Genomic DNA, 21,605 nt, shown 5'->3' with positions numbered 1-21,605 from the left:
CTCGATCTCCCACCAACCCAAACAGCTCCCCAAACTATCACGCTGAAACCACCATGCTTCACAGTTCGCTGCAATCTGTTGAGCCCAAACTCTTGGTGAGGCATTCTCCAGACCCATATCCTTCCACTGTCCGAAAATTGAGCGAATCTAGATTCGTCTGAGAAGAATACGGTCTTCCAAAAGTCCAGAGGCTTGGTCATCATATCACTTGCTCACTTCTTTCGTCTAACCATGTTGGCAGGTCTTAATAAGGGCTTCCGTCCAGTTGCTCTGCAACGATAACCCAAACTGTGGAGAATCCGTTGAACAAATTTCGGGCTCATCCCACCAACTTTGGCCACTTCTGCAGTCGTTAATCTGGGATCCATTTCGATGATCCTCTTGAAAGCCCTTTTTGTCCTCTCCGATGGACCAGGACGACCCGGACGCTGCTCAGTTGTTTTCCTTTGCCGTGTTTCCTGAACTGCACGTTGATTCTGTTGACTGTCGAAAGCAGGGTTCCCAAATTCTGCGAAATTTGCTGATGACTTATTCCACCATCTGCTTGACCAACTATCCTTCCTCTAACAAAATCTGACAATTCGAGAGAACCTTGAGTTCTAGACATGTTGTAGCACAAGATAATTAGTGTGCGGACCATTTTCATTTATATAGTGCTCTGTGAACACAAATTAGTTAGCATAAATCAGTTAAATGACGAAAAATTAGGTGTCTATTTACTTGTGACCACCCAGTGTATATGAAGAGGTGTGGTTGGCAAGATCCTTGCATATGTCAGGGGCCCTGCATGGCCAGGTGGTTAGGGCAATCGACTCGCAATATGAGGGTCGCGGGTTTGAATCTCCATTCTATCAAACATGCTCGCTCTTTCAGCTGTGGGAGATAGTCAATCCCACTATTCGTCGTTAAAAGATTATCCCAAGAGTTGGTTGTGGATGGTGATGACTAGCTGCCTTCACCCTAATCTTTCACTGCTAAATTGGGGATGGTTAGTGCAGATAACCCTCATGTAGCTTTATAACCCAGCCATCTCATAATCATCAGATACAAGCCTTTCTTTATCGTCCCTCAAGGGTCATACTTGAAATCTCCCTCTGGCCTATTAATAATGCAAACCTATGGAAACATCTACATTTAAAACATAGTGATAAATAAACATTTTTGTGAAAACTTGTTACAATTGCAGGATTTGTGTGTTGTCAAGATTATGAAGATATTAATTTAGAATGTTTTAATCTCCTCTGTGAGGAATGATGATAGAGTAAAAAAAAGGAGTTATTTGTTTAAGAAGTAAGCTAAAAGTTTATGAGACAGATATATGTATCTCATAGATTGATTGAAATCAGAGCAATTCAATTGATGTTCCTTATAGCAAAGATTAAATATTGCTTACTGACATTTTCTACAGGTTAATGAGGTTGTTAAATTGATAAGAATATGGTCATATTGTATTTATTATACACTGATTTAGACTGCTTTTTAAATTATAACATTTCTAAATATGCCATTGATAACTATGATTCTAGGAAAGGCTGACACTATTAAAAGGGTTTTTGTCATTCAAAAATACTTTGACAGTTTAATGACTGAGCGAGAACATGAAAAATTAGTTTTGTTGTTGATAAGTGTAAATAATATTCATTTATGTAAAAAAACATTTGAATAAGACTCATTTGTTGTGTGTGTTTTGTACATTGTTGAGAAAACAAGGATTTAGGTAATTTAGTGAAAGATACTTAAAGTCTTAGACTGAGTATTTGGCTGTGGTCAGGCCCACCAAAAAGGCAGGGAGGCCAAAAGTATTTCCCTGGGACTCGATGTCCATCAGAGGACCCATTAGAGTGGCAAAAATTTGTTTATGGAGTATATCAAATCAGTACAGAGTGTTTAAGCAAAAGTTAACTAATCCTTCAATCACTTATACACATATGCAACATCATTCTAAAAACTATTTAGGGGAAGCAGTATATATATATATTTATTTTTATCCACTGCCCATAATGGTTCCCAATGGCCTTGTCTGTGGTCAAAAAATAAAAGTGATAGATTTCCGGGATTACTTTTTGAAGAAATTTCGAACTTAAAAAATGGTAAGATTGTTTTAGTTTTGTACAAAGCTTAAGTGATGTTTCCTGTTAAATAATGTGTATTGCAGTTTTAATCTCCATTTTTTTTTTATAAATATAATTTTTTCAAATGGACATAAAGATTTTTAGTTTAATATGAAACATAACATTAACACTACCAATTAGAAACTAGCAAGTGGGTTATCTAAAAAGTTGAATAATTATATGAGTTTTTTATACCAATGATGCAGTTCTGGGTTTCCTTCTTAGTACCACCCCATATTAAGACTCAGTTCCAGTCAGTAACAGTACAGAAAAGTAAAGCAGTTAACCTGAGTTGTGAGGTTCTAGGAGATAGACCACTGAGTATCAAGTGGACCAAAAATGGACAGCATTTGGATCTACAGAACAGACATCAAAGGTTTTATTTCATTAATCTTTTATGTTAATTTTACCATTACAATATTCCTCAAACAGATTCAAAAACAATTGACAGGTTTTATAACCTAATACTGTTAGATAGTAAAAACATATTACAGAATTTAAACTGTACCCAGTAGCGTGCAGAAGGGGGGGCAAAAGGTGTCAGGGCCACCAACGCAATAAGTTGAATCGAATAGTAGAACCTTTTCCGCCCTTCCCCAAGGTCTTAGGTACAAGGCCCCGGGCATCATAGAACCTCTGCACGCCACTGACTGTACCTATATGTAGTACAAAAATATAATTCTCAAAATAGTTAAGGAATTACCAGTTTTCAGTATGTTAGTTACAATAAGGCATAGATACTATTATTAAATATCATCATTGGCACTTTTGATATTTTTATGGCAAACAAGTGTTAGATGGCTATTCGTGTGGTTTATTATGCATTCTGTGATAGGTATATGTGAAGAAAATGCAGCATGTTTTTATATAGCAGATTCACCAACAACAGAGAATGTAATGAGATCCAGGATAATAATAATGAGCATGCCAGAACCTCAAAAACGACACTTGGACATTTCCATGATATGAAGAACAATAGCTCGACTAAAAATAGGTAAAACACAGCAAGCCCTTGCAGAGTAGCTACATGTTGTACAAAGTGTGATTAGCGGGATTTATTCAGATGACACAGAGACCTGGACAGAGTAGACCATTGTCAACAACTCCATAAAACAACTGCTATTTGAAAAATGAGCTAGATGTAACTGGTGAGCCTGAGCTTTCCAAATGAAAAAAAAATCTAAGTATGTGTGAGAGATAAGTTGGTTCACTGGATAAAAATTTCCTGGATGGAAGAAATTAGAGGGTTGTTATAAATGGAATTAAGCTGGAATAATGCCACAACTTAGGTACCTTGGGGCTCAGTATTAGGACGTTTGCTCTTTTTGATATACATTAATGACATACGTGAAGGAATGGTCAATAAATTACTTAAATTTGCTGATGATATTAAGGAATTGAATGTAGCTGACTATGAGGAGGATGCTACTGCTTTACAAAGAGATTTAGTTAGGCAAATAAATGGTAGATGGCCTTAATGCATGTGGGTTATCATAATATAAATTTTAAGAATAATTTTGATGGGAATAAGCTTAACAGTGTTATTGGAAAATAGAATGTTGGTGTTATGGTTGATTAATCTCTGAAGCCATTCAAGCAGTGTGCTGTTGCTAGCTAGTGGTAGGGCAAATAGGAGTTTAAGGTGGTATCTACAGAAATATTGAATACAAGTCTATAGAGGTTATAAATTTATTGCATAGTCACTGTTTGGGTCATATTTGGAGTATTGAATTCATTCTTGAGCTACTTATCTTAGGAAGGACATTGAATTATTGGAAAGGGTTTAGAGGAGGAGTACTAGGATGATACCTTGGATGGAAATGTTGTTATATGAGAATAGTTTAAGGTCTCAGAAAATTGTTTTGTCTTGTACAAAGAAGAATTAGACTGGCTCCGAGTTTTTTTCAAGAACTTTTAGCTCATAGCTAGGTCATCTATCGACCGATTTGAGTTCTAATTACAGTTTTGGGCTCAGGAGGTCAAACCCATTTGATTGATTTATTGGACCATGCCCAAGGCTTCATAGATTAATTGACCCTAATCTTCCTTAAGAGAATTTCAATTTGAAAATAGACTGGTAGAGATCCTGATGAGTAATAAAATTGAATCGAGTATATGAGCCCCATGCTTGGTATTGGTGGCACACAAAAATATAGCTAATAAAAAGGAAAGTAAGGTCTCATAGATTAACTTACTCTAAGCCTGCCTAAAATAATTTCAAGTGCCGTGGCTATCGAGGATTCCCTCATTATTTATTTAATGGTAAGAATAGTAAGACTAGGGGGCAAAAATATAAATTTTGGCAAGGTAGGAGTCATCTTCAGCTAAAACAGTTTTGTTTTTTTGTACCAGGGTAGTTGGCTTATTAGGTGTTTTTTTCTAAGTAATTTAGTTTAGTAAATGAGAGAGCCTAGATGGACTAACAGGTTCCTTGTTGTCCTTAAATGCTATGTTACGTTATGAATCAACAGTTCATAGCAGAAACTGGACAACAAGTAAGCACTCAACAGTTAAAGAAAGGATTCATTAGGTTGGCCTTTATGACAATAAAACAACCCATCTTTACTGGTGTTAAAAACATGTGGATTGATCAAACAATATGTGAATGAATCTGGGGAGAACAGGTTGGCCCCATGATAGAGCTCTGGATTTCAGAGCTAGCAAGCTATGTTTGGACCTATGTGATACCATACTCCTCCTCTTGAAGCTGTGGGTGCATTATAAGGGTGACAGGCAATTCCTCTGCATAGGTGGTAGGGTGCTGCTTATTGGCTGCCTCCCCCTCTTGTCAGTAGTTCAAAATTATAGATGGTGGCAGATAATCTTTGTAGCTTTTTCATAAATATAAAATACAATACAAATGCTTGTGGGTGGCTGAGACTAGATTCAACCCAAATTTCATAAAGAAAAGACAGATATGATGGTGTTGCATAGTGGTCTGGGCAGGGATCAGTATTTGTGTGTTCTGAATTGACCTTCATGTGCTCTAAAACTGTGAATGCTATACAACAACAGCTGTGTCTGTGGACTTACAACATGAGTACAGATAGCCCATTGTGTAGCTTTGTGCTTAACTTCAAACAAACACAAATCATACTCCCAACATGCTCACCTGGTTAACAATTTCCTGGAAGTAGAGGATAGAGAGCAAATAGACTGGCCAGTATTCTCAGTGGATTTGAATCTAATGGATATGTATGGAACACACTGAGAAGATGCTTGCCAGTATGTAATTCACCTTCAAACTATGTTGATGATCTGGAACCAACTCCAATAGAGAAATATTGTCCTAACAGCTTAATGATTCATTTATTTTTTCAAGTGCAAAGTCTATAGTACCAAATAAGCATTTACAAATGTATTACCTAACAGTAAAAACTTGCATATCAAATCATATGGCTGATCATTTGACACTTTTGTATAAAAATCAAAATTACTAAAGAGCACCATTGACATTATTCTATAACAGTAGTTATATTTTCTTAAAGCCAGATTGAATAAAAAAAACCCCAACCATACCTTAATTGTTTAAAGCAATTTATTTTATTAAAAGTTTTTTATAACAACAACAACAACTTTAATCTAAAAATTGTGTAACTTAATGATTCAAATGTTATTAAATGTATTGACATCTAATTTTTCAAAAAGTGACTGTTTAAGAATTATAGTTTTATTTTATATTATATTATTTTTATTGTTTAAGTTGTTTGCATGCCATTCTTTTACTTTAATAAGAATTTTATGCAATTGCCCAAACTCTATAAGGACATTTTATGTTTATGTTATTGTTTGGCTAGAATGTTAACTGGAGAACAGAATAGTTTAGAGGTAAAACTTGGCATATTAATTTTTAATACACTATGTATAAATAAAAATTATTTTAGGTTCAGCTATATATATATGTATGTTAGATGAAAAATATTAGGTATGAGTCAGCACTTCTTACATGCAGTTATAGTTTGATATTTGCTAAACCACAAACTTTTTTAACCATTTGAAATAATAGTCAAACCTGAGCTGCATAATTTCTGAAATACTATACATAACTTCCACTACAGGTACACATTCTCTCAGGTTGTGATGGACAGTAGTATTTTGTCCACCTTCAAAATCATCTCAGCTAAGAGAGAGGATACATCCTTGTTTGGGTGCTCTGCCGAGAACAATTATGGACAAGACCAAATGAGCTTTCAAGTAATAGTACAAGGTATGATGACATATGTACCCCTCTTTCTTTGTTTCAAGAGTAAATGTAGATATTATAGTTAGAACACCAATATGAATAATATTTGTGATAAAAATTTATGTTAAACTTCATTTTTTTAAGGTTTCCTCTCCATTTGTTTAATACAGATTTTACGTCATAGGTGTTTGAAAATAACATCTTAGGTCCACCTTTAGTCTGCCTTCTATGCCCAAGAGACCTTTCATTTGAGTTGGATGATGAGACAAAAGTCCAAATGAAACTTTATTTATGCAGTATAAGAACTTGAAAGTTTCAGTTTAAACTTTAAAAGGGTGCAAATCAATGAGCCTAATAAGGATGTTAAGAATGCTATATTAAACAATATTTGAACTTCACTCTCTTGTAACAGTCCATGTGGCCATGTTCTATATGATGACCATGCAACTTGACTATAGCCTTGCTGCATAATTTCTATTGAAAAATGACTCCATAATAAGGCTTCCCAAAATACACTACTTCTCCCTGCTGATTTCCATAATCTATCTAGTAAAGGAGACTGACAGTCTTCTAGCACCCACTTTGATAGTATGATCCCACAGAAATCCCTAGACACTGCATCCAGCAATTTGACAATTATAGAATAGCATGAATATTCATTTCATTCTCAGCTGCATGAGATATCCAATGAATGAATGGATATGTCATTGAAACAACTTGTATTGCTTGTGTTGCTTTTCCAAGCAGAGATCCTTCTTGATCATGATATGTACTGTTGTCTAGGGCACATGGATGACTTTTGCCACTTGTTACTAAATTCTGCACTTTACTTACCACAGTTGGGGTATTACTTATTGCAGGTCCCTTTTTGGATGGTTTTGGACTCCTCATGCCTCAAGTTGATCCATATTCCTTTGTTTTCCAATGACTTTAACTACAAAGGATATCCCAGTGTTGGAAATTCTCAATATCCAATCTGAACACATCTTTACGATCTGAGTGTATGAATATTTTGCATCAGAAAGAGCTACTATATCCTTCCCAATAGCAATCGATTTTTTGTAGGATCACACTATTTACATAACATCAAGCAATGTAAAACTGTAGTTCTAATATATTTCCTTCCACCACAACTTTTTATCAGATGTGGTTTTATGCAACTTGTTGATTTGCTTATTCAAAATCATTTAAATATGATGTACTGAACTATCTTTATTCATGATAAAAGTCACATTAAACCAGTTAAGTTATGTATTTGTTTTTTCACATTCCTCTTAATTTATCCATTATGGATTTCAAGTCAGAAGTTTGTAATTGAGAAATTATAATGGATGTTAGGAAAAAAAAAGATCTTAATCAAGTATATTAGGCCTATTGGTTTCCAATACTTCACCAGCTTTCAGCATTCAAATTCTAACATTAAATTCTTGCCCTGCATATATGTATGAGAAGCATGTCAGGGTATGTTTTTGTATTTTATTGTCAAGTACAGCTGATGAATTCCAATATTAATTTGACATTAACTTTCCACAGACAAAAAAAGATCCGAGTACTAATTTTACGCATTCCTAATTTGAAATTTGTTGTGAACAAATTAGAATGAGTGTGAAACATTATCTTCAGCTTAATGTGATATGTATCACTAATATTAACTATGATAATGATTAAACTTTTTTATTACTTTCAGATTAATCATATAATCAATTTGAGTAATAATTGGTGAAGTTTCTTAATGATCTTCTGAGTGCACTCATACATGTTTAAGTAAAACAGAAAATAAAATAAAATCAGACCTCGAGTGCTTTTCCCTATCAAGCATTTTTTTCTGTTAGATGTAAACACTAAATCTGATTATACCATATTTGTTCTATCTAAATGTACAGATAGTCATCATAATTGACTAAGAATCAGATGATTCATCAAAAATAACAAGATTGATTAATTAAAAAACTTTTATTTTTCCAATTGATGTAAAAAAGTACTTGCATATTGTCTATCCTTTAATTTTGTTTTGTTTTTTAGATGTACCTGATGCACCACAAGACTTAAAAGCTATACAGGTAACAAGTCGATCAGTTACAGTAGCCTGGCAACAACCATATAGTGGCAACTTACCACTTAAAAAGTATATTGTTCAGTACACAACAGACACAGGTGAAAATATATATCATAATATGTCTTTTTGTTAGCTTCTAAAAGTAACATCTCATTTAATTAATTAATTATGTAATGGAATAATCACAAAAGGAAAAATTTTAAGTTTTATATTTTTTTTATTCAAAGTAGAAGCAAAAATTACCATAAACAAATATATATATATATATATGCATGCTACATCTAACCAAAACCAAAAAAGATAAAATAAAGTACAACATAATCTTATTTCTATATAATGTACATAAATTTTCAATGCTGCAAGTGATGAAACATGAAGTAAGATATGTATTGTAAAACTCATCCAGTTAACTTTCTAGTGCCTTTTAGTCACACTGCAGGGTGATGTAAAACATTATATCTAGACTTCTGTGTTAGATGGAAAGATTTTGCATAATGCTAGAAAATTGTGTATTCTATATTTTAAAATTAGGTTTATGGAAAATTATATACAGTTCAACATGACTGCTTGAAACACCTTAAAGTAATTTAAACACGACAATCTATGGAACTTTTGTTTCTGGTCTCATTCAAAATATGAGACACTGAATCTGGTTCACACCATAACCAGAATATGTTGCTCTATTAGTACATTACTGAATATGAAGAATTTTGTTTTTCTTACAAGAGGAATGGACAAGAAAACAATCAGTTTTGTCTGTTTCAAACATGAAAACTGAAGCTACTGTAGGAGGATTATCTCCTCAGATGTCTTACAAAATTAGAATCTTGGCTGAGAATTCCCTTGGACATGGGCCACCGAGTAAAGTCTTAGCCTTTACTACTGAAAAAGCAGGTAAATTGGTATTATAAATGGATTAAATGCTCTAAATTAAACAAATTCTTAGAGAATATTAAACTGTTTGGTACTATATTGTAAGTAGCAATACATAAAATCTTAAAGAAAACATTTCTCAGCTTATTAAGAAGTTTATCTAGAATTCAACTCTAAAATTGGGAATCAATCATACAGAAAGTATTGACTGTTTTCTTCAACAAAATATCTGGCAAGCAATAAAATTGCTTTTTAATGATAATTTTGTTATTAGAGCTTTTGAGCAATGTAACTTTTGTGTCTATCTGTTCACTTCTTGCAAAGAAATCATAATTTGACAGTGTTTTTTTTCCTTCATGTGTGTGTCAAGATTTTGATAAAAGTGCATTGTCTTTTGGAAATTAATTTACCTATAGAAGACTTGTTTGAAAGCCATTTTTATCCTAATCTCAGTTTGAAGTACAAGGTTGGAAGGTTTGTGCACAGGACTAATTAGAGGAAGGCCAGGAGGGCCATTTGGCTTGGGCCTTAAGTTTAGACACTTGTTATTGTTTTTGTATTTGTTGAGTTTCATGACTTGTTTTATGTGCCTCCCAATCACACCAAAATGTAACACATTCTCAGCTTAAAGCTGCAAATTAAATATTCAAATTATGTTTCACTTTTTTTGGGGGCTAATAATTGTCTTATTTTGTTTTCATCTGTCATCATTTTTTATTTTTATTATTGCCAGGGCCCTCAAAAGATAGAAGTGGCCCGGGCCTCTCTGAACCTCTGAGAGGGTCTGTGTGTGCATGAAATGCAAGCATTATTGATGTAGTCACAATGTGGTTCCTGTTGGCGATAAAATGACCAGAAAGATACAGCATTCAAAAATGTTAGAATCCAATTAAAAGAGGACAATAAAACTTTGAAACAGAAGGAATAAGATACTTTATTCTTCTCATTGTAACCGCTTTCACTGTCATAGATTGTTCAGTGATTGACACACTTAAATATGACTAATCAGACGTCAACCAACAAAAATCATAAGAAATAGATCAAGAACATTTATTGTTGTTTTTACTAAGTGAGCAGAGTGTTCTAGGTGTCATGAACATGTTTAAAAATTATTCTTACAGTGTTAATCAAGGCTAAAATGGAATGGATCTAAGTAAAAGTAGCCTTGCTTTGGAAAGACTTTTCATCAACACTAAAACAACATTTTCAGTTTTATTACATTTTTCAAAGCAGTATGTGTTAAACCCCAAACTTATATAAAGTTTTACATCAGCAGTTGGTCTAGTAGATTTTCTCTTGTTCAAAGTTGCCAATAAAACATGACATTTTCTGCATGCTCAACTTTTAGGGTTAAAATATTTTTTTTAGGTAAGAAATACAGTAATTCATTATTCAATAAAACACAATCCATCTTCTTTTCTGATCAAAAATGTACATTTACATTGAATATGTTTTTTGCAGCTCCTACAACACCAGTTAATGACATACGAGTAGAACCAACAAGCTCTCACTCACTGCACATTACATGGAAGGTAAATTTCATATCCTTTTTAATTCCTTCTAAAATTTTGTTTATTTCATGCTCTGCTTTTTAATCTTATTTGCTCATGACAATTAATTAAATCTTACTGATTACTACAGTATTCCTCCCTGTGTGTTTATAGTAATGCTACCAGTAGAGTTTTCACTGACATATGTTTGTTTCTTTGTCTATGTATGTCTAAGCATACTGCCAGTGGTGGAGTTCTCTTAAAAGAAGTAAATGTACTCATTTTTCAAGGATCTGGCATCAAATTCTATAGAATATAAATTTTTCTACAAGTTCATGGTATCTCTTCATGCACTTTTCAAATTGAACTGTCAATTAGTACAAAAAATAATGGAACTTGTAAAACACTTACTTACTTTACTTAGAATTTCAAAGCTGCACAATATGATTTGTGTCCTGTGCCCACAATGTGGAATTAATCCTGAACTTTGGTGCTTTAAGTCCCCAAGCTTACTGCTGAGCCACTAGGTAGCATATGGCTAAGAGTAGGGTTACCAAATCTAAGGCAGAATACTCTTTAACATATAATACATTTTGAGATCAAAGTTCATCTTTCTATATATATATATTGCTGATCAGTAGCTATAGAGCAACATAGATGAGGTAAGAACAGCTACATGAATTATCCTTTATAAATTTTGGATTTTAGTTTATTTGTAGGTCAAAAAAGGCTTGGTCATAAACATTATTTGGAGGAAATATTGAGTTATCTTGTATGTCAATCTTGCTATTGACCCTTACTTAGATATAAGCTTTACTATCATCTGTATATCTTGTTAAGAAATTGAAACTCTTTGGGTTCAGCACTTATTGCTGGAGAAATGTTAATGCTATTTGTAGTGTTGTTTGTTCTGTTTTATTGCTACATATACCAAAGAATTGTAAATACATGCTACTCATATTGAGTTGTGAAGTTGAATATTTTAGCCATTTCAGTTTATTAAACAATAATAGTTGAAGTAGTAACCAAAAAATATATTTAGCAAAATAATTAAATTCAAATATGCAATTTAGGAAAAACAAAAAATCAGAGAAACTTACTAATAATGAATGGGACCTGTAACTGAGTTAAATTAAATTAATAATAAGTAAAGAGCAGTCATTCTAAAACTATTTGAACAAATCAGATGAAAGTGTGCAAAGTATGATCAACGTATTTTAAATTTGAAAAACAAACAAGCACCAAAATTGTTTATATTTTTTAGCCACCCACATCAAATACAGTGGAAGGATACTATATTGGTTATAAGATCTGGACATCCAATAATGGTTTCACCTACAAAACTGTGGAGGCAACTGGAGAAGAAAAACAGATGTACACCCTAACCAATCTAAGACGTTTCACCAAGTATGTCATCCACATTCAGGCCTATAACAGTGCTGGACGAGGGCCTTTATCAAACGAAGTACTTAGACAAACTTTAGAATATGGTAAGTTTTGGTGTAAATAATATAATACAGAGTTTTTGTAAACAATAAAAGTAACAACATAAACACTGATTTTCTATATAACATTTATTGTTGCAGTTAACATAATGATTTCAATTTCTGCTTTTGAAAATATTGTTTTTCTACTTCAATATAAAATTGTGCACATGATTTTTAATTTACTTATTATTCTACTTATGTATTTAGGGTATTTATTTTTGCTACTATCCTTTCCGAACATTAAAATCAATTTCAAACAGACACTAATGTTTTCTCCGACATTTTGATTTTTGCGCTAAGCATATCACCCATCAACTATTTTACGACCTCATGTCAAGTTGCATTCACAAGAGATTAATCAATAATCAAATGCATGTTTGGAAGCTAATAAGCCTATTGAGAGTTAATATTTTTGGAATTAAAATTATCTTCTAAATGTACTCTCCATCTCCATTTTATCAAGTTTGGTCTAGGTTTGAATGACGGTATAAAAAATTGGGTTTAGGCTGATATCATTATGATTATGAAGGAATATGTTATAAAGGCCAATAGCTGGAGAAGTTTCTCAAACTAAACTAGATACAATATTCACACTGAAATGGGCTAGGTTTTGGAATAAACAGTAAAAAACATCTTTCTCACATATGGAAAGAATGATTAACAACTAGCCAAAACCCCCATTATTAGTCCCCAGAAATAAACTGCATATAGAATCTAAAAGCTTATGACAAAATGTTGGGTGAATGACACACATGTGAATAACATGCATTTCTCTCCAATGTAAATGTTTAACAGCTTAGGAACCAGAAAAGCCAGACCATAAACTAACTGAGGTAAGTGCCTCAAGAATACTTCCAGATCTTAACTAGTCCACATTTTTCTTTTAGGTCTCAAGACAATAGTTAAGTAACCATTTAATTAAATTCAAACAGAAATAATGGATACTTTTTCTATTGATGGTCATATGAAAAGTTTTCTTAGTATATTAGTAGGTCAGAGGTTTATCTTTAAAATAAAGAGTAGGTGTATTTTTCCTATCAACATACAGGATCTCCCACAAAAGATAATGAGCTGTAGTGTCCAGAGAAACAGTTATACACTGGAGCGGATAAGATGTGATGCTCATTTGCATTCCAAAATAATACTAACAAGTAAATAAACTCTTTGACAATGCTGCGTAAGTCAATTTGTAGGATGACAAAACAGAGATTACCTAGATGGGGAGAACTGTAAAGAATGAACAGATAAAGAAATGTTTTTCAAATGGTTAAATAACAATTAAGCAGTGAATTGAGACATAATAATGATTCAGGTCAGAATAATTCAGAGAGGGTGAGACAGGAAGAGGTAGAAACACATGAACACCATCCTTTTCAGTCCACGGTTTTCATAAGAAGAAAAGAAGCCTGGGGGTGAAAGGAATAAATTTAGGAATGCTAGCAGGAGAAGCTGAGGCACCAGTAACAAAATGGCTGAAAGAAATATGGTTAGCTCTTGCTCAGCAGAAAGTTTGATGAAACTACATGCAAAAACATGATATTACTGTATTTAAACATACAAACAAGAAATACAAAAGACTGCATTGTGGCATTGTTGAAAACAGAATTAAGACATAGGTAGGTGTGTTGGGGCTATCTCATTATGAACTTGCAAACAGATGTCGAAAATCATTTTAGCGAGTAGTCTCATACTGTAATGGATGATAACCTGGATACAATGTCACAAAATTACTTGGCACTCAAAAATGTTGAAAAACTTTATTACAAAACTAGAGGCAAGTTAATTACTTAAGTCAAGTTTTAAGTATAATTATAACCTTGTGTGCACTCTAACTTTCATGGTTTATTCTCTAATTTACTCACTTTGAATATGTTTAACTTGCATTCTCAAGATATTTGTGATTTTTACTGTACATGTAGATCCTCCTAATGCTCCAGATTTAAAGTTAGTTTCCGATTCATCTAGAACTATTCATCTGTATTGGGAGGACACAAACCAATCACCAGTTATAAGTAAGTGCTAGTTATTAATACTTTCCACTAATCATTCTTTCAGTCATTTGTACAATTACGTGTCAATAACCATGCACGACTTTTCACTTTTCATCTTTCAGTCAGTTAGTGACTATAAGTTAAGTTTAAAAATAATGTAAGAATTTGTATTACTGAGTAAATCATCTTGCAGAAATATTTAAAGAATCAGTCATGGGTGATTGACATGATTAAAAATTCTGTGATGGATCATGTTTACTCAACATACTTCAGGAGGTACTAGCTAAATAGACTGTGCTTTGTGCATCTCTTATTGGGTGATACTTTAGTTTCAGTAGTATATTGTGGTTTTAGTTGTAATGAAAATAGGTGATAAATTTAATAACTGGTATACCTATCATGGGGAGACATTTTTCCAGGAATCATAATATGGCAAATAATGAAAAATTATGGTTCCATTGATGCCAATTACACAGGCCTGCAAATTTAAACTTCATAAAAGTTGTTTAGGTTTTAATAACAGATTTGCCATAATTCAGCTATGCAGGTTTTGAAAATAATATTCATATTTTTCTATCACGTAAGGATTTTTTACAAATCGGGATAAAAAAAACTCTTACTTGGGTTAAATTATTATTTCATTTACCACAATGAACATTTTTTTTATCATTGTGTTTGTTATGTTTGGGTTCTAGAATGATCGATAAGACTCTCATGTCACGATTGGTCTAGAGAAATCTATAGCCAGTAGTTATCGAAATTTTAAGCACAACAAAATGTGACCTGATTTCAATGAAAATGAGTCACTTACTTAAAAGTACATATGATTTTTTGTGAAAAATCTGTACAAGTTGGAAAAAAATGGATATCATTTTCGAATTCAGCGTACAGGAATTACTGTAGTACATGTAAATATTTTAAGACAATAAAACCATTGTAGGCCTGTGTGATATGTTTATCACACTTACAATGACATAAAATTAAGATTACTCACTACACAAACACAGTGGTTCAAGAACATCCACTTTTCACCCCAAGACTTATCTCACATACTCCTTACTTTGTTACTCCAAGCAATCTCCAAGGCAAATTTTGACCTGGAGATGTCCATTTTTACATCTTGCTTATGTCATCATTTTTAAAAGTCTGGATAACTTGTATGATTTAAAAGAAAACTTGCAAAAAAAACAATGTAGGATTATGTATGTATAAGAAAGTGTACGAACCAATCAGAAAGCTCTAAGAGAGTAAAGAGTAGTGAAAAACGAATGTTTTAGGATAGGTAATCACAAGTGACTGTCTCCAACTGTTTAACACTTAGCTTTGTTAGTTACTAGGTTGTAACTTAGTTCAAAACTGATGTATTTAGTTGTAACCTGTACTTACTGTTTATAGTTAGTGACTCAGTAATCTTTCTTGCAGAAACATAGTCCTCTATGATAGGTTACTGATTTAAAGTACTAAAATGTTTCACTTTTAGGCTACATCATCTACTACAAGGAAGTGCAAAATGAATGGAAAGTTATTGAGGTCCCTGGAAAAAATACAACATACACCATCAGTAATCTTCGATGTGGAACTCAATACGAGGTTTACTTAATGGCCACTAATACAGCTGGTTCCAGCAATCCTAGTGAAGTGCTTTCTGTAAAAACCTCTGGAACAGGTAGATCTGGGTTGTATCTTAAACTCTGAATTCTTCTATATGTAAACAAAATTCAATAAACAGATCTATTTTTAAAGATTTTGTAGAATCTTTAAAAATAGATCTGTTTATTCAATTTTGTTTACACCGATGATTAACTTGACTGCTGATTAAACATTACAAGCCTTTCTCAACAGTAATTGTTTTTCCATCTCTTCCTTCTCCAGTTCCCAGGGCACCAGATAAGTACAGTTTTTTAACCATCAACTCAACCTTTGTAGTTCTTCATCTATACGTTTGGAAGACCAGTGGATGCCCTGTTGACTTCTTTGTGATCCAGATGAAGGTGCAAGGACAGTCAACGTGGCAGCTAGTTTCAGACAATGTTTCTCCCCAAAGACAAGAATTTTGTGTGCCAAACTTAAATCCAGGATCCTGGTACAATCTACTTGTGAGTGCACACAACAGTGCTGGTTCCACTGATGCTGAGTATGTGTTTTCCACACTTACTGAGATGGGAGGTATGTTTACACTTTGTGATAGAGCTGGTACATATCTTGTCATATGAAAGAATTATGTCTTAGATAAAACAAAGTTCTACCATACATTGACTATATCAAAATATCAGTTTCCTGTTATGAATATAATGTTTTTGTTAAACCTTTAGTAAATGTAAGAAGAAAAAAGAAAGAGTAGAAAGCATTCACTCACTTAACAGTGACATATTTTAGTTTTTGCCTTACTGAAAATTTCTTCTAAGAGAAGCAAAAATACTTAGGTTTAAACAAATAAAATCTTCTAAACAATATACAGGATAGAAACTCCTTTTCAAGCATCATCAAATGATGAAAAATAAAATATTTTAAAGAATTAATTAGTTGTAACTCAGTACATTTGGTTATTTTAAAGATTCATTTTACTGTACATTTTTACAAGACAATTTGAGCACAGTTAGTTAACAATGTATTTGTGTAACAGAATTATTTAATAACTTTGAACTAATAATAAATGTGAGTGTATTATATAATTCTGTAACTATTACATTTTTTCTTTAACAATAGTTTTCAAATAATATATTTGTGTATAATAACAGCTGTACAACAGTGTGTGTGTATATGTAGCTATTAATAGATAACAACAATGAAAGACATTACAGACCATGATATAATATGTATTTATAATTACAGCAACAGTTTCTCCTCCACTTCCAGCACAAACAAGTTCACAAACACAAATGTACAGGTGGCTTACCCTAATTATTCCTGTAGTTTGTGCTGTTGTTATAGTGATGGTTGTTACAGTGATCATATGTCTGTTACATACTCGACGACATAGGCCTAATAATCACCAGAGATCACCTGCAGAGGCTGGAGGTGAGTCTTTGTGCTAATTAATGTATATGAAATCTATAAGTACTTCTTCAACTAAAAATAAAAAAAGGCTTTATATTGATTATGCAATCATTTATAATAATAAACTTGTTGCTAAGTTCAAATATTTGTTTTTGAATGCTAGATATTTTTTGTATTTGCTTTTAATTTTCATAATTACAGACACAATAAACATAACTGCTTTTCATCTTTTATCTAAAGCTTTTTTTCAAAATCTCCTGTAGCTTAATTTAAAATGGACCTGTTTTCAAGCTAACCATTTCAAATTTTGTTTTAATCTTTCAACTAAGATCCCCACATGATGCAGAAAGAAGCCTTAAACATGACTGCTTTAAGTACAAAAATACAGTTTTGCCCCCGAGATTCAACTTGCTACCCATCCCCTTATGCCATGACTCGAGTTCCAGGCTATCCACAAGATGATGGTAGTGACGGTGGGAGTCAACTGTCTGATGCACGATCACCTGGTGAAACACATAGAAGTCACACGTATGATGTCCCCTTTCTAGTGAGACAAGTAAGTATTATGTTTTGATTTTCTGTGTAAAGTTTTTTGATTATCAAAGCTGCGAATAGTGATTTGAATACACAATTATTTCTTATAATAATGTTATTTTAATAATTAATCTAATTGTTATTAAAGACCTTGTGAGAAACTAAGTTAGCATTATTCTTCTTTCAGATGCAGGCATCTGTTGGCATATAATCATTACATGACAATATTATCATATTGTTAGACTCATATTACATTACACAAAAATCTTAAGTTAATAATAACAACTTTCATGTTTACTTCTTACATTTTGTGCAATCATCTTGTCTCAGCTTAAACTATGATGTAACTCTCATGTGATATTGAAGGTACAAGGTGTTTATTGTTAATTGGCTTGTGATTTCAAGTTACGTAACTTATTGTAAACATATGACACCAATGTATGCTGAGCTGTGGTGTATAAATACTTAACTGCCAAGTTGGATAATGAATTTTTTAGTTAGTATTATTGCTTGGATGGTTGTTTATGTACAAGCATTACCATGTGGATTTTAATCCACCAGTGCCTAAATTTAATGTTTAAATGAATAAGTGTATGTTACGTGTGTCCAGTAATGTGGTTATTTTTGCCACTCATCATGTGAATATCACTGGTCCAGTTTAATGAATTGTTCTTTGTAATTAGTATTTATGTGCTAATAAACAATTCACAGGAATTTACTGTGCATCTTCATTGGCCAAATGTGGAGGGCTGCCTGCAGCACTACAAGAGGATTGTCACAACCTGTGAAAAATAATAATTTCTAAAGTTAAGGTGGTGTTGTGCTTCCAAATTTGCCAAAGCGTTATAAAACATTTTATTGTTGAATATAAGGGCAATATATTTTCTTTTTTAATCTCAGAAATATAACTGGAAATAGATATTTGGAAATATTTGCTTCTTTAAATAACATTAAAGGAAGTATAACAGCCCGGGTAAAGTTTGAAAAGAACTAAAGTGTTATGGCATCATTTAGGGAAGTATTCATATGTGTTAACACCAGAGAAAGTGAAAAAGTATTTGGTATTTTCAACTGAAATGGCACCTTATAAAACACATGCACTAAATGGCTAGATGAGAGACTTCAGGGTTCAAGCACAGCTATTTAGAACTCTTAACAAGAAGTAGGACAGGGGCATATCACAGGCTTGAACCTTTCAATCTGCAGCCCATGGTAATTATAACCCACATTTTGCCCAAAGTAAAATCACTAAACATAGATTTTTATTACTGCAAGCCAGTGTAACTTATCTTTTTCATTACAGTAATAGAAATTCAAATATTTAGGAATGCTTACTTCATTTACAAAATTTAGATAAATATAAAATTTTGCTCAGCTAAAATGTTAAGCATTACTTTATGACTTACGGATATTTTGTATGTATTAAAAACGAAGAAAGTGAAAAGGTTAAAAAAGTATTTCTTTCTTTTTTTTATTTTGACAGGTTGGTGGGGAAAGATGTGTACAAACTGAGAGAGTTGCTTTGTCTCCCATCCCAGCTCTGAATATATACCAAGTTCCTCGTAAGTCCTGGAAGTTCCTAATACTTTTTAGAATATGTAGTAAAGTATGAATGTAACTGTCAAAAGTATATTTTCAAGTCTGGCTACATTGTTTGAACCCCAGTCTACAGAAGACCATCCTCTGGTCCATTAACATCTTACCAAACATTTTGAAATGCCAACCAACCTGATGTAATAGCTGAAACAGCTATGAATTTCACCCTTCTGCAATTTCTTAGCATCTCAACCATTAAATCTGTCATATCCCAAATGGTCTGAAGAACCCTGGTATTGGGCAAAAAGACTCATTTGTACTGAATATAGTTGACATATTATTATACACTCTTCTTTATTTTCACAAAAACATTCTTATTAATAATTTCAGTAATAAGTAATATAAATATATTTAATCAGGTATGTTAAAAGAATTTTTCTAAATTTTTATGTAGTTTCTGCATGTAGTTGACCAAATCTGTGTTGATCAGATTCTCAAGGATGCAAATACACTAATTATTATATAGGAAATGGTTACACATGCAGTCCCTATTCTCAAGTCTTGAGTTTAGCATGTATGCACTTCTGTATGGTTCTCTAAGGAGGTATACTATTCAAATAGAAACCTGTACAACTAGCTACTAAACATATAAATACCTAGTAATGAGCATAGCTAAATGTTCAAGCTATGTAATCCAGGGTTTCTCAACCTTTTTTCACTTCAAGACCCACTTAGATATTTGACACAATAATAAAGGCCTACACATGCAGTTAACAACTCACTAGTTTAGAGCAGTCACAGTTGTCCCATCCCATGTGACACATAACTGCACATCTTATGGCCCACCAGTTGGGAATCCCTGATGTAAACCATTGGTTGAAGTGTGTAATTCATGGACATGCAGAATACTTTACTACAGTTTTTGTTAGAATATACACATAAGTTGGGCATTTCTATAATTTAATCTCTTGTTCCTTTAGCTTTTCACTTGATTTGTGTGAAAAAAGATTGTTTTCTTTCTTTTGCTGTCTGCGTTAAATTCATTCTTTGTGTACCAGTCCTGAACCTATGTTTCTGTAGAAACTTTTGGCTCTTGTGTTGGATATCAATGAACCTGAACAGGAAAACTCCTAGGAATCTTACTAGGCAGTCAAAAATATATAATATTAAGATAGCAGATTACAACATTGTTTGAATAAAACATTGAAGGCATTTTGTTACTGTTTTAATGCCTTAATCACCTATATAATACAACATAATGTTTTGGGACAACATGGGACCTATTGTTTCCATCCTCTAAACTAAATTAAAATAACTAAAAAATAATAATAAAAATCTTAAAGACAGCCCTTATCATTCATATACTTATCAAGCTTTTTCTTAAACTTGCTTAAATTTACTGCCTCTACAACATATGAAGGTAACCCATTCCAAACCAACCACCATGTTAGAAAAATTAAACTCTCTTTGCTGAAGATGACTCCTACCTTCTCAAAATTTATATTTGTGTCCCCCGAGTCCTACTATTCTCACTGTTAAATATGAAAAAAAAAGATGAATCAACACTTTCAATTCCCTTTACAATCTTAAACACCTCAATCAGATCCCCCTAGTTCTTCTTTTTTAAATAGAAAACAATTTTAGATATTTCAACCTCTCCTCATATGATAACCCCCTCCATCCCAGGCACCATTCTAGTAATCCTTCTCAGAACCCTTTCCAACAATTCAATGTCTTTCCTAAGGTAAGGAGCCCAATACTGAACACAATATCCCAAATGTGGTCTAACCAGTGACCTATACAATGAAATTATAACCTCTTTAGACTTGTATTCTATATTCCTGTAGATACAACCTAAAATCCTATTTGCCCTGCCACTAGCAACAGCACATTGCTTGGATGGCTTTAGAGATTGGTCAACTATTACACCAAGATCTCTTTCCCTCATAACACTATTAAGGTTATTCCCATCCAAATTATACTTATAATTCAAATTATGATAACTCACATGCATTATCTTGCTTTTATTATAATTAAAAATCATCTGCCATTTATGTGCCCAACTCACTGAATGATCTAAATTCTTTTGTAAATCAGCAGTATCCTCTTCACATCTAGCAACACCCAAGACCCTAATATCATCTGCAAAGTTAAGTAACTTATTGACTATTCCTTTATCTATGTCATTGATGTAAATCAAAAAGAGCAAAGGTCCTAAGACTAAGACTAGCATTAATCCAGTTTAACTGAACTCCATTTATAACAACCCTCTGCTTTCTTCCATCCAGCCACTCTTCCATACAATTTGCTAACTTATCCCCCACACCTATAGAGCTAATGTTTTTAC

The 21,605-nt window shown here is 32.8% G+C and overlaps 1 protein-coding gene and 2 long non-coding RNA genes across 11 annotated transcripts in view; 1 reads left to right on the top strand and 2 right to left on the bottom strand.

The window, feature by feature from the left end:
• The window catches only part of LOC106457474, an 18,898-nt gene extending 15,387 nt beyond the window's left edge, over positions 1-3,511 (bottom strand). The window contains exon 1 of the long non-coding RNA XR_001290706.2: positions 3,426-3,511. This is a non-coding gene — a long non-coding RNA (uncharacterized LOC106457474). The remainder of the gene's footprint in view (positions 1-3,425) is intronic.
• The window catches only part of LOC106457467 (Down syndrome cell adhesion molecule-like protein Dscam2), a 125,614-nt gene that overhangs the window by 83,692 nt on the left and 20,317 nt on the right, over positions 1-21,605 (top strand). For all 9 annotated transcript variants that reach the window (XR_002610170.1, XR_002610169.1, XM_022383409.1 and 6 more), the window contains 12 exons: positions 2,337-2,487; positions 6,170-6,318; positions 8,317-8,448; positions 9,077-9,244; positions 10,685-10,755; positions 11,978-12,203; positions 14,120-14,212; positions 15,672-15,857; positions 16,064-16,357; positions 17,024-17,209; positions 17,518-17,744; positions 19,206-19,284. Coding sequence is in view for 7 of the 9 variants with exons in the window: in XM_022383409.1 (XP_022239117.1) it covers positions 2,337-2,487; positions 6,170-6,318; positions 8,317-8,448; positions 9,077-9,244; positions 10,685-10,755; positions 11,978-12,203; positions 14,120-14,212; positions 15,672-15,857; positions 16,064-16,357; positions 17,024-17,209; positions 17,518-17,744; positions 19,206-19,284 (1,962 nt within the window). In the remaining 2 variants the exon portion in view is untranslated. The remainder of the gene's footprint in view (positions 1-2,336; positions 2,488-6,169; positions 6,319-8,316; positions 8,449-9,076; positions 9,245-10,684; positions 10,756-11,977; positions 12,204-14,119; positions 14,213-15,671; positions 15,858-16,063; positions 16,358-17,023; positions 17,210-17,517; positions 17,745-19,205; positions 19,285-21,605) is intronic.
• Positions 17,052-20,424, bottom strand: LOC111085328. The gene is made up of 3 exons (XR_002610171.1): positions 19,915-20,424; positions 18,442-18,504; positions 17,052-17,260 (listed from the first exon to the last, which is right to left on the bottom strand). It is a non-coding gene; the product is annotated as an uncharacterized LOC111085328 (long non-coding RNA).

This window comes from Limulus polyphemus, unplaced genomic scaffold, assembly GCF_000517525.1.
Source record: "Limulus polyphemus unplaced genomic scaffold, Limulus_polyphemus-2.1.2 Scaffold335, whole genome shotgun sequence".
Classification (NCBI taxonomy): domain Eukaryota; kingdom Metazoa; phylum Arthropoda; class Merostomata; order Xiphosura; family Limulidae; genus Limulus; species Limulus polyphemus.
Note: the sequence above shows the minus strand (reverse complement) of the source record. Positions and strands in the feature narration are given on the sequence as shown.